Source organism: Takifugu rubripes, chromosome 3, assembly GCF_901000725.2.
Source record: "Takifugu rubripes chromosome 3, fTakRub1.2, whole genome shotgun sequence".
NCBI classification, from domain to species: Eukaryota; Metazoa; Chordata; class Actinopteri; order Tetraodontiformes; family Tetraodontidae; genus Takifugu; species Takifugu rubripes.
In genome coordinates, this window is record NC_042287.1 from 1,397,439 (window position 1) to 1,411,182 (window position 13,744).

The window sequence follows — 13,744 nt, forward strand, 5'->3', positions numbered from 1 at the left end:
GCACCATACGGTTTAATTGCACTATGAGCTATAATTACTGGCTCTCTTTACTTGTTGTATACACATTTTTAATACTGTTCTTCATACTTATATATCGTATTTTTTCTGTTTTATATTGATAATATTTAGTATATTGTTGAATGCCTTGCTGCCGCTGCATTGTACTTCCCCGCGGCGCCGGCAGGGAGCGCCACCATCTCTCACTGCTATTTCCACTTCCGGAACGACAGCGCATTCTTTCCGGTCGGCCATTAGTCGGATACGGTGAGTCGCTGTTGAGCTCTCTTTGAAAACGTGGAAAAAGACGACAGATAAATGCTGCTTGACCCTTTTTTTTAAACACACTTCTCGGGCGTAAAGTGGTTCTGTAGTTTTAGACGGATTTTAAATCATGTGTGCCTAAAAAGCCGGGAATTAGTGGAACCTTCTTTTCGCCACATGCGGCCGTGCTGTTAGCTCCACATGCTAAATGATTAGCTAGCTAGCTGCTCCTGCTGGTGTCTCATATCTAATATTTTTGACGTTGCAACAGGTCTTTTGTGCCATCTTATCGTCGATATTGTCTTTGTCTCAGATTTGTTGGCGATCACTTGTCAAAGGCGACAACATGCAGAACGACGCTGGTGAATTTGTGGACCTGTACGTCCCTCGTAAATGGTGAGTTTTGAGCACACACTGGCGCGAACGGATGGGACTTGCAACCCGGATGACGGCGTGTTTCTCTCTGTTTTGAAGCTCTGCGAGCAACAGAATCATCGGAGCCAAGGACCATGCCTCCATCCAGATCAACATTGCTGAGGTAAACTGGATTTGATCTCAAAAGAGCAGTTTTGTGTTGAACACCAGCAGGTATGATGGTCCAGGAATGTGGTGTGATCTCACACCACATCAGTTTTAGGATAATAATGACTCTGAATTTGACTGAGATCAGATGTGGATTGAAGCCAAACTCCCATTTTTACTGTAGCTAGAGAGAATGTTGAGGTTAATCCTGTGAACTGTCTATTGTTAGCATTTAAAACTGGACCTTTCTCAGAACAGTACGGTGGGGATCCCTTTAGATCATGCTGTTGCATCTGGACACGTGTCTGACAGAGGGTTTCTGATCAGTCAACACCAAACCATGAGGTGAAGCGCTGTCTCCAGAGCTCAGTCTGACCTGGAGCCAGACTCCAGGGACTGTTCTGATCTGAAGGTTCTCCTCTTAAAGAACTGGACTGTGAGGAACAAGATGTTCTGTCCTTAATTCAAAGCATCATTTGGAGGAACCCAGACCAGAACCATTCCTTATGATTCACCCATTAATGGGGCGGAGCCAAGAATTCAGAATATTCTCCTCATACTGAGTAATTGTTAACAGAGCCGTTTAAAACGTTCTGGAGGTCCTGAAGTGGTTCAGCCAGAACCCCGACATGAACCCAACCCAGTATAACCGGCCAGAGCTGGAGGACATGGTTCTGACTCTAATACTTGGAGCTCTGGGATCAGGTCGTCACATGAGAAGAGCTGCAAGTCCATTGAAACCAGAACCCCAGTGTAGTTACCTTAGCAACAGCAGAAACACAATCATATTTAAATGGAAATGCTGCTCTGTGTACCAGGTTTCCCTCAAAGCTCCTGAAGTTTTCTCCTTTCCCACCCTTTGCTCTTCCTCCTGCAGGTCGACAAGGTAACCGGGCGCTTCAACAGTCAGTTTAAGACCTACGCCATCTGTGGCGCCATCCGCAGGATGGTGAGTGTACAGCAGGGATCAGGATGGGGCCCTTCAGGGCATCATACCCCTGAGCCTCACAGCTCCTCCCTGCTCACCTTGACTTGTTTGTGTCCTGCAGGGGGAATCGGACGACTCCATCCTGAGACTGGCCAAGAACGACGGCGTCATTGCCAAGTAAGGTCTCGGGATAAAGGGGCGGAGCACTTTAGAGCTCCTCTGGCTTTTTCGCCGTTTCCACAGCACTTTGATGACTTACGTGTTGTTTTTCTCTCCGCAGGAACTTCTGAACGATGGCAAATTGTGTACAATAAAAGTTAAAAACAAACTTGTGTCATGTTTTGATCTTTGGCGTCTTGTTGAAAGGCTGGTGTGGTGACGGTTTCACTAGTGTCCCGTGTGTGACGAGGCGCCACGGCAGCGTTAGCATCACGGCTGGTTAGCCAAGGTTGGAGTTGGTCCATGATCACCAGAAAACCTGGAGCAACAATTTAGCAGGATGTTGCCGTAGAAGGTCCTCATCAGGGTTTACAGGCTTGGATCTGTCTGACTCCATCGTCATGGTTACCACAGCTGACCCAGGCTGCTTGTGAGATGGGCGGGGCTAAGTCCAGGCTGACACCCAACCAGTGACTTAATATTGATCATTAGAATGTATGCTAGGAGCAGTTTCATCACAACTCTTTAGTAAACAGTAAATGTCAATGTGACTTTTAGTTTACACCTTGAATCATTTAAAGGAAAACTTCCTGTTGGGTCACATGACTGCGGGTGGCGGTGAGCTCCGCTGTGTTGTGTACTCTAAGGGGTAAACACAAACATCTGGAATCGCGAAAGACGCCTCATCTCTAGAGGGGCTGGCAGCAGGATGATGTCCTCCGCACCAGCTGGTGGTCCAACCCTGGTCCTCAAACTATCCCTGACTCATGACAATTGTCTTTTCAGTGATGTATTTAGCAGTTTTACCTCCTTTCCATCAGTCGTTTCACACCAACATTTTTGTCACCCTGTAAGGATGATGGATGGATGGAGGTATTGATGATGGACAGATGATTGGATGGAGGGATTGATGATGGATGGACCGATGTATGATGGATAGATGATGGATGGAGGGATTGATGATTGATGGATGGACCGATGTATGATGGATAGATGATGGATGGAAGATTGCGTCTCACCACTGATCCAGATGATTCTGTTCTGGAGGTCAGACTGAACCACAGGAGAAGATGATGATGGGGGGGACCTTCCACGCATCGTCCTCCCAGTTGTCCTCATGTCAGACCAGGTATGACATCATCGTCCAGGTTACGTGGGCTGACTCATGACATCATTAACCTCCACAAAAGTTCTCCTCCGTCACAGTTGTCCTCTGAGTGAAGACTCAACTGGATGGGTGAGACAGAGAGACATCTCTGATCTTGTCCCAAAAGCTCCTTCAGTTCAGAAGAGAGCTGGACCTGGATGGGTCAGCAGGGCAGAGCTGGACCTGGATGGTTCAGCAGGGCCCTTTGCCCTGGCTCCTGGCCTCTGGCTGGAGCCACCCCTCCTGTCTGATTGTTGTGGTGGAACCTGGAACCATCTCATCTCCTGCTGTCTGAAGGTAATTACAGAGCCATGAGGGTTCCCACAGCCCGGCACCGTGAGAAGCCCTCAGGAGGCACCGAAGGCTTCCAGCTCAGCACCACCTGGTGGCCTCAGAACAGGAAACACCTGGTTTTCACAATAAAACAGATCCAAGAAACAAAGTATAAGAACCATCAAATAACGTTGAATGTGTGTGGATTTCTTTAACACTTTAATACACACATCACCAGTCACACCAGTGCTGCAACTGGTGTGTATCAGAGGACACACACACACACACACACACACACCAGAGACACACAAAGTGTGTTGGTGGTTCTCAAGGAGATTGTGACAAGTTGCATCTTGTAGAGGGGCTCTTTAAGAACTGCATTCCTCTCACACTCTCTCACACTCTCTCTCTCTCTCTCACACACACACTCCTCATAATGCAGTGTGGGTAAAGACCCTTGTGGTTGTCCTCATGTCCAACTGGGACTTTTTTATCTGCTTTTCTATTACTTTTATTATGTCTCAGGTGGACGGGGACAGTCAGTGGACGTCCACGTCCACGAGACCCGTCCTCTCTCTCATGTGAACCCCCCCCTCAACCACGCACCCCCCTGACTGCTGCGTCCGTGTGTCGGACCTCCAGGACCTTCTGGAACGTTGTCCTCTTGGGTTGGACACATTTATTTGTCAGCTGTCTGTGTCCAAAATTTAGCAGCAACCGTTTTATTTAATCTGATGGCCTCTGTGTGTGTGTGTGAGTGTCCGTTTGATTTTAATGGAGCAGTTTAGCAGTTACCATGACAACTCTCTGCCTGTTTTTCGGCTCTTCTTTGGTTTCCATGGTAACCAGGAAGTAGCTTAGTTGTAGATTAGCAGAAGAAAGCAGAAGATCAGCGAGTTGAAGACACTCTCAGCCTGTCTGTCTGTGTCTCACACACACACACACACACACACACGGGCATTTTTCCTGTAGCCAATGCTAACTCCTCCATTAGCATGTAGCTCCATGGTAAATCAAAAGTATCTCCTATTTATTTCCAACCTCCTGTTGGGACAGAACAGCCGAAATGGACCCAGTTGGACCCAGCTAGCAAGGGGCGGTACTGGTCTTGATGAAAACAGCCCTGCTGGACCACAGGTGCGACTCGCGGAGGTCCTGGACGGACCCGGTCCACCCACACCCCAGAATTCAAGTTTTGTTTGTGCTTCCCTTTGCTGTTTTGACACCTGTCCTGTCCTCAAGAAGACACAAAACAGGAAGATAAAGACTTCCGTGACTTTCTCTCAAGAGATGATGCTGAACCGATGATGAAAAGCTGAAAAGATGTGATGAAGGTTAAACACGCGTGGATCCAGTGTGGGATTAAGGTCCTGGAACCTGCGGTCTGCTGCACCTCCTGCACCTCCTCCTCCAGCGTGGGGACGGGCCAGCGCAGAGGGGGAGGGAGCAGAGTGAGGGTGAGGAGGGTGAGGAAGAGGGCAGAGAGAATAGGTGCTTGCTGGAGCGACACAAACGTGTGTTTCCCCTGTTCTCCTCTTCTTCCGCAGCGGACTCTCGCCGACTTTGCGTCCGCGTCGCTGCGCTCGTACTCGGCTTCCTGCTCGGCTCGCAGCGCTCCAACAGGTGGAGATGATGGTGAGCGGAGCCGCGCCGCCGCTGCGCTCCGGGGCTCCGGCCGCGCTGCTGCTGCTGCTGCTGGCGGGCTGCTGCTGCCAGGAGCTGCCGAGCAGCGGGGGCAACGGCTACAGCCTCCACCCGCCTTACTTCAACCTGGCCGAGAGCACCAAGATCATCGCCACCGCGACCTGCGGGGAGGACGAGGGCGGCAGAACCGTGCGCGACCTTTACTGCAAACTGGTCGGAGGCCCGGTGTCCGGAGACCCGGGCCAGACCATCCAGGTGAGTTCAGGGTTGGATGTCTTATTCCAGGGGACCACAGTGATCATTTCTCAGTAGGTAGTAGAATTGAGGGGGGGGGGGGGGGCAGTTGTGAGACCTTTTGGGTGTAATTGGACTTGAGTCTGGAAATCAGATCAAAATATTGACCTTCTCATGGAGAGGACATCTAAAGTTCCTGGTTCCGTCCCATGTGTTTGAGGATTAAGTCCATTTTCACGATTCTGTCCACTGGGTTGGCTGTGTTCTGTTGCCCAGCAGGGGCAGCAGTGAGCGGCGCGCTCCTTCATGGACCAGTTGTTTTGTAGGTCGTGGCACCCGTTAATGTGGTCACTTATATAAGAGCCGGCGAGGTTACACACTCGGCCTCTGGGCTAGACGGCGCAGAACCTCCTCCACCTGTCCTTCACATTCCTGGCGCTGACTGACCCGTGTTGTCTCTACCTGAGCTCCACTTCCTCTTCCTGTCTCCTCAGTCCTGTTTGTGTCCAGACGGAAAACTCACATGGAAACTCTCTTAGTTTTCATTATTATTCATGGTTAATAACCAATGTCACTGGTGTGATGGTGGCTTTGTTTGACCCACTTCATCTCCTCCACACTGAGGATTAGAGCCCGCCCAGAACCCCCCCAGAACCCCCCCCCACCACCACCTGACTGGCCCGGCAAACTGCTGCTTTAATTAAATCACTTCAGGAAACCTTCAAAAACCAAGAAATCTGCTCATTACCTCAAAGCAACAGTACCCCCCCCCCACACACACACACATGCATGCACCCCCCCACACACACACATGCACGCACCCCCCACACACACATTCCTGTGTTCAAGTTAATCCTGTTGTGATTTGACAGCGAGATGTGAGAGTGTTTTTATTAATTAAAATCAGCAGGGTTTAGACTGGTGTGTGTGTGTGTGCGCGTGCGTGCGTGTGTGTGTGTGTTTGCTTTGGATGAATCACTAAGGTCTGAGTAAAGTTGCCTGGTTGTTGCCGGAGTTGCTTTAACAGTTGACTGAAGCTGTCTGTGGCCTGAGGACCTGAATTCTTCTCTGAGGGTTTATCTCATTCATCTGCAGCCGCTGAATGGAGGGGGGGGGGGGGGGGGGTGAAGGGGGAGGACGAGGAGGAGGCTTTTCCCTGTTGTGATTGACAGCAGGGATGGGAGTGTGTGTCATTAAGGAAGAGGAAAAGTAGAGTGTGGGTGTGTGGGTGTTTGATGATTCAGTCAGTCACTTCAGGAATCTACCGACGGACACGTGCACGCGCACGGGCGTAAATGTCAAATAAGTAGTTGGATGACCTTATTATTGGGGGGTGGGGGGGCTGACCTCTGACCTGGACTGTGACCCACCCTGATAACTCCTCCTGACCTGGTCTTTGTTCAGAGCTATTCTTGTTGAGTTAATGCTAATGCTCCCGCTCTCACTCTGCTGGCCAAAGATCTGGCTGGGACTCGTCCACGGATCGGTTCTGTTGGTCTCATATCAGCGGGAAGGTCAGAGGTCAACCCGGGGAACTTTCCTTTCTGATTGGAGGAAAAGGTTTTGAAGAAAGAGCCCCCACGCCGTGGCATCCTCGGCTGCTAGCATCCCGTTAGCCTTTATCAGCGCGTTATTTACGTCCACGTGTCTTTTCAGGGTCAGTACTGCGACATCTGCAGCAGGGGGGACAATGACCGCGCCCACCCCATCACCAACGCCATCGATGGCACGGAGCGCTGGTGGCAGAGCCCGCCTCTGTCCCGCAACACCGAGTACAACGAGGTGAACGTCACGCTGGACCTGGGACAGGTAGGTCGCCCTGTTTCCCGCTCACCTGGGGGAGGGGGTGGATCCAGATGAGTGTGATGTCCTCCATGTTTTGTCGTCAACCTAGGACGTCTTTGTCCCATTTGTCCTTCGCTGTTTTAATCTGAAGGATTTAATCTGAGCTCAGTCGGCTCTTCAGCGTCGAACACTGTTGACGTTGGCAGGAGGAGCAGTTTGTTCCTGCTACTGCTGGACACACACACACACACACACACACACACACACACACACACAGTTTCCTGTCGCTCTTCAGCAGCCTTTTATGTTGCTGAACGCAGCTCTTTTGTGCCGACTCTCCTGCTGAAGAGCCTCTCAGTCACCACCGGCTCTGTGTGTTTTCTGTCCTGGCATTTAGTTTCCTTCTCCCTCCTGCTCTTTACTTTCTTCTCTCTCATTCTTTCAAGGTTGAGGAAGGCGTGTGTGTGTTTGTGTGTGTGTGTGTGTGTGTGTCTTTATAATCCTTGTTGCAATAATAAAATGGTTTAAATGTTTTGTTTTGTCTCAACTGAAATTCTTCTTATTACCTGCAGCAACATAAATGAGTTTAATTTGAATAAAGAATAAAGTTCATTTAAATCAAAGAGGAGAAGAGGAGAGGAGAGGAGGGGGTGAGGGGAGAGGAGAGGGGGTTCTGGGTAAAGTAACAGGTTGAAACAGGTTAAGAGGCATTCCAAAGTCTCTTTCATTGAGCTACATTCCTTCTCCTCAAAACTAAACCTGGAGGACCTCTCCTCTCCTCTCCTCTCCTCTCCTCTCCTCTCCTCTCCTCTCCTCTCCTCTCCTCTCCTCTCCTCTCCTCTCCTCTCCTCTCCTCTCCTCTCCTCTCCTCTCCAGTTGCTTTATCTAATCAGTCAGTTTTATAACAATGACTGATACCAGACAGTTGCCGTGGAAACTGTGTTGGGTCATGTGGTGTCTGATAAAGCCAGTTTCAGGTCAGAGCGATATCACGCTGTTCATAAATAGTTTCCCAGTGAGCTGTTTAGGAATCCCTGTGAGACCTGCTTGAAGCACCTGGATGTCAGATTTCCACCTTTGCTAATGCTAAGCTAAGTTTATTCTCTGGATATTATATCATTTTCAACTGGGTTTGTCCCAAGTCGAGAAAGGTGTGAGGGTTTAGGTGGGGAGAGGTGCCGGGCGGGGGGTGTAGGGGGAGGTGGGGAGAGGTGCCGGGCGGGGGGTGTAGGGGGAGGTAGGGAGAGGTGCCGGGCGGGGGGTGTAGGGGAGGTGGGGGAGGAGCTGCAGCTGCAGGAGGATGAAGGGATCCATCATCCCATGAGGTCGCTCTCAGGCCAACATTGTACAGTGGGTGTTGTTCATTCCTTCAGGTGTGGATGAGTCCGTGATGACATGTGGGTGGTGGTGGGGGGGCAGGGTTAGGGGTCAGGGGATGACAGAACAACCCGCTAAGGGGAAAGAACTGGTGGTCCCAGAGTCTGGAGGAAGAGCTTGAAGTTCCAGGATGAGAAGTTCCTTTAGGACCATGGTGTCCCTGAGCTGGGCTGGTCTGACCTGAACATCACAGCGGGTCTGCGGTGAAGAGGAACCAAGCCTGGGCCACTAAGTGGAACCAACTCTGGGCCACTAAGGGACCACCTCCGTGCACATTGAGAGTGTTCAGGAGTCCTCATCTAATATTAGTGGAGCAGCAGCATCAGCAGCTGATCACGTGACCCAGCTTTCCTGGTGCGTTGGCGCTTTTCCCTGCAGGACAATGAAGCATCGGCACATCGGAGCAGCTCCATTGTTCTCTGAGCATGAAATCCAGATCTGTGCCAGCTGATCCTGCTTCCACGCTTCCTGCCATTGATGCGCCGTGAGCGTCAGACGCACGGTGGAATACCAGGAGGCTCTAACCTGGAAACCAATCTGGCCTTTCCCAGGTCCGGTTCAGCTGCTCACAAACAGCTTCAAAACAAATCCTATAAGCCTCCCTAACAGGACCACAGAGGTTCAGGGTTCTGGTAGAGCTCCAGCAGGACCGGCACCCATGATAGAGCATGTGACCCCACTCCCAGGACTATGGTCCCAGAGTCCCTCCTAAAGTCTTGAAATCACTATGAAATCCGTGCGTTTCCACCAGGGACGGACGGGGCCAACCCGGACGGATGGGGCCAACCCAGACGGACGGGGCCAACCCAGACGGACGGGACCAACCCGATACAGTATCGGCATCAGGGTCCACTTTGCGACCCATGAGTTGGGTCTGTGCTGGAACCTGCTCTGCTGAAATGAGTCCACAAAGAATTCCTCCCAGCCAGTCTGCTAGCTGGCTGCAAACTGTGGAACGGATTTCCTGAATGGAGGCGTGTCTTTAGTGCGCAACCAGGCAGCTAGCGGGTTAGCACTGAGCGGCTCTGGGGTCAACCGACCTGTCCGCTGCACGTGTCCTCCCTGGACATTGGCTTTTCTGGCCTCATACGCCGACAGCCGCTCTGTGAGGGAGAGCAAGCATCTGACGCCCACAGTAAACAGCGCCCACATGACTTAGGAGATGAAGTCCGATTGTCCATCTTCCTGTTGATGCTGACTTCATCGCCTACGTCATTTATTAGGTCAACCACAAAGAGGACACATACCGCCAACTAGTGTTGAGGAGGAGGACATGTCCCAGTCCCTGTCTCTGTTGCCCTGGGACAAGAAACCTGTTCAGTCCAGACCCCAAAGAGACGCCATTTTAAGCACAACTCTTTGAAAGTGTGCACGTAAACGCTGCAAGTGCAGGAATGTGCACGTCAGTCCTGCTGAGCGGGGGTCTGGGGGGTTGACGGTTGCTCTGAACTGAAGAACTTCAAACCTCCGATCGGGTTCAGACATGTCGGGTTTCCGGCAGAGCGGCTCTGAGCGCCCAATCGGATCGCGGCCTCTGTGGCGGCGGTGTTTGCTCACCCCCACAACCTTCTTTTGATGCGGTTTTTCCTCCTGAGCCTCTTAAAGACTTCCCGTCTGAACGGATCCGTCACGGCGGCGTCAGCTCATTGAGACACAGCAGTGAACAAACACGCTTGCGTGACGTGAGGAGAACTTCGATGGAGGGAACGTCTGATTGCTCCTCAAACAACTGAAGAGCTGTAGAGCTTCCACATGTGCCTCAGAACCATGCTAGCATAGCAGCTGTGTGAGTCACAGGTGCTTCTTCAAATTTAGAACAAGACAGCAGAAGCTGCTTTTGGTGAGAGATGTGGAATTTAGATGACCTCATTGGAGCGAGGTGATGGCACAAGTGTTTGCACCTGGTGCGCACGTACCTCAGTAATACCACAGAGGAAGGACCGACGCAGCGCCGCTAATACCGAGGTGCTGTTCTTGAGCTGAACAAGGAGAAACATGTGGCTCTTTTTCACACAACGGATAAACAGGACTATTCTCACCAAACAAACAAAAAGGGATTCTCACCTTTAGGAAGGACCGGAATGATGGATGCTAATGTTTCTGAGCTACAAACTACAAGCAGCCTGATTTAAACGTTTGAATAATGAAGCAGCTGAACAGTTCTGAGGGGTTTAACAACTTTTGGGGTTCTTTTCCTTCGGTTTCTGCTCCTCTCATCTTGTTATTTACAGATCATAACTGATGAAATGATTTAATTGTTGACCAAATGGTGAGTGTTGGTGGAGGGGGAGGAAGAGGAGGAGGGGGGCAGCAGCAGCAGGAGGACAAAGGTTCTCCAGGTTAATGTGGGAGTAAATATTAACTTTGAGCAGCTCAAAGACGACTGTTTGAGTTTCACTTCTTTTCTTCACTGAATAAAAGGAATGAAGAGGAAACAGCAGGAGGTCAGGAAGTCAAAGTTGGTCTCCATGGAGACGAGTCAGAGGAGAAAACACCTCTGCAGGCTGGAGGAGAAAGACTCAGGCCTCCTGGCTGCTGCTGCTGTCATCACACAGACACCAGGTTCTGATGGTAGCGGAGTCCTCCCAGCTGCTGCGTGTGTGTGTGTATATATAGGTGTGTGTATGTAGGTAGGTGTGTGTGAGTAGGTGTGGGTCTCCAGTTGTAAAACAGCAAGAATGTCAGAGGGAGGACAGTAAACACAGGGGTGTTTCCCACTGTCAGCTCATAGAACTGTGTGTGTGTTTGTTTGTGTGTGTGTGGGTGTGTGTGAGTGTGAGTAGGTGTGTGTGTGGGTGTGTGTGTGTGTGAGTAGGTGTGTGTGTGTTTAGTTGAGTGTAATCCACTGATTTGAAGCTAATTTATTGTTCAGTTTACATTAATTGTACATATTTTACATGAACAAATCTGTAAACTTCAGAAAACTTCACTCACTCACTCACTCACTCACTCACTCACTCACTCACTCACTCACTCACTCACTCACTCACTTCAGGAGCTTCTCAGTAAATCTGCTGTCAGCGTTTGATGGAAGATCAGCTCAGCCTCTTCACTTCTAATCAGATTCACCATCTGGACTTCATTAAAGTCACTGATTTCTCTGCCTTCACCCGGTTCCACCAACGGTCCTGGTCCGCGTCCACCAGACCGTTGGTGGTTCCACCAGACCGTTGGTGTTTCCACCAGACCGTTGGGGGAACCGGGTCCACAGACCGTTGGTGGTTCCACCAGACCGTTGGTTGGTCCACCAGACCGTTGGGGGGGTCAACCAGACCGTTTGGGGGACCAGGTCCACAGACCGTTGGTGGGTCTACTAGACCGTTGGTGGGTCCACCAGACTGTTGGTGGGTCCACTAGACTGTTGGTGGGTCCACTAGACTGTTGGTGGGGCCACCAGACCGTTGGTGGGTCCACTAGACCGTTGGTGGGTCCAGGCCCACCTGCTGGTGGATCAAAATGGGCCTATCTAGTCCAGCTCCTGCTGCTTCATCTCTCCTCTCCTCCTCTTCCTCTCTCTTATCAGCCTTTCCTACTAATTTGCTGCAGCTGTCTGGTTCTCCTCCTCTGATGATGGAGGCACATGGAGAAGGTCACAGAGAGGAAGAATCCTCCTCCTCCTCCTGTCCTCCCTTTCTCAGGCGTTCCCTCCTTTTGTCAGGAGTAAACATCTTTAACTAAATGTGGACTGAAGACATCATGGTCCATTAGAGATGATGGTTTTGATGATCCGCCAGCTGCAGCAGGACTGAGGGAGACAAGTGGGAGGAGGTGAAGCTTCAGCAGCTGGCGCCGGGTAGAAGGAGCCGCCGTTGCCTCTGCTAACAGGAGTGTGGTTCTGAAGGGAACTGAACCTTCATCTGCTTCTGATCTGTCAGAGTTCACATTTTATCACTATTTTTACTGAAGATGATCAGAACCTCATGTGAGGCGCCGATTCCTGGTCTGGCTTCACTGTCGGCATTCTGATTCACCCTGGCAGCTCCAGGTCCTGGTTCTGATGGATCTGGTGGTTCTGATGGATCTGATGGTTCTGAAGCTTCTGGTGGTTCTGAAGGATCTGGTGGTTCTGATGTTGTTACACATTTTCTTTCATCACCTTCATGAATACATTTTTACGATATTTTGAAATCTTTTATCCAAAAATACTGATAATGATTCTTCAGGTCCTCATGTCTTCTCTTTGTGGGTGTGGGGCCTTCCTCCTGTCCTCCCATCCCCCTGTCCCTCTGTCCTCATGTCCTCCGTCCCCCTGTCCCTCTGTCCTCCTATCCCTCTGTCCTCATGTCCTTGTGTCCTCATGTCATTATGTTCTTCTGTCCCCCTGTCCTCCTGTCCTTGTGTCCCCCACCCCCTGTCCTCCCATCCTCCTCTCGTCCTGTCCCTTTGTCCTCCTATCCCTCTGTTCTCATGTCCTCCTGTCTTTGTGTCCTCATGTCATTATGTTCTTATGTCCTTCTGTCCTCCTGTCCCACTGTCCTCATGTCCTGTCCTCTTGTCCCTCTGTTCTCATGTCCTCCTGTCTTCCTGTTCTCATGTCCTTCTGTCCCCCTGTCCTCCTGTACCTCTGTCCTCCTGTCCTCCCTTCCTCATGTGCTTTTGTCTCCATGTCCTTCTGTTCTCATGTCCTCCTGTCCCTCTGTCCTCCTGTCCTTATGTCCTACCCTTCTGTCCTCATGTCCTCCTGTTCTCATGTCCTTTTGTCCTCCTGTTCTCATGTCCTTCTGTCCTCATGTCCTCCTGTCCTGTCTTTGTCATGCCTTTTTCCTGTCTTCATATCTTCATTGTGTTTTCATGTTTTTATAGGGTCTTTATGGTGTCTTTTTAATATCTTAGTTATGTTTTTGTGTCTTCAAATCTTTATCTGGACTTTTTTATGTCTTTATGTCCACTCTCTGTCTCTGTTGTGTCTTCTGTCCTGACTGTGGGACTTCTTGTCCAGGGTCAAACCTGTGATGTGTCAATGACCAGAGAGGCTTGTTGAACGTGTCTCTTTATCGTGACGTCACCTGAAGCTGGAGGTCAAAGAGCTTCGTTGGAATCAGACTCCCTCTCAAGGGTTCCGCAGGGATCCCTGATCTTCCCGCAGAAATTCAGTGTTTCTGATATTCCTGGAATGCAGTGTCTCCATGCAGGTTGTCCTGTCGGGACGTGTCTGATGAGAATGGTGTGTTTTGGTGATGTGAAGTGGAGGGATGATGGACAGATAAGGATAGGCCTTGTTCTCTAGTGCTTGGGAGGCCTTCATGACCCTCATGGAGGACCTCATTCATCTTTTGGTGGATCTCCATGGATACATGAGGCAGTCTCTCACTCGCCGCCATCACACAAACACACACACACACACACACACACACACACACACACAGCCTATTACATGCATTTATATCAATGTGTGTGTATATTAAAATCCTTCA

The 13,744-nt window shown here is 50.5% G+C and overlaps 2 protein-coding genes across 3 annotated transcripts in view; both read left to right on the top strand.

Annotated features, from left to right (window-relative positions):
* The first annotated feature begins 129 nt into the window (after positions 1–129).
* Positions 130–2,039, top strand: rps21 (ribosomal protein S21). Its single transcript, XM_003979361.3, has 6 exons — positions 130–264; positions 575–657; positions 736–799; positions 1,661–1,732; positions 1,833–1,888; positions 1,992–2,039. Exons 2-6 carry the CDS (start codon positions 608–610, stop codon positions 1,999–2,001), a joined length of 252 nt encoding a protein of 83 aa, XP_003979410.1. The 5' UTR covers positions 130–264; positions 575–607; the 3' UTR covers positions 2,002–2,039.
* A 2,708-nt stretch (positions 2,040–4,747) lies between these two features.
* Positions 4,748–13,744, top strand: part of lama5 (laminin, alpha 5) — a 45,025-nt gene continuing 36,028 nt past the window's right edge. For both annotated transcript variants that reach the window (XM_029834335.1, XM_029834336.1), the window contains exons 1-2: positions 4,748–5,189; positions 6,825–6,977. In XM_029834335.1, the coding sequence (XP_029690195.1) occupies positions 4,920–5,189; positions 6,825–6,977 (423 nt within the window). In that variant the 5' untranslated portion in view covers positions 4,748–4,919. The remainder of the gene's footprint in view (positions 5,190–6,824; positions 6,978–13,744) is intronic.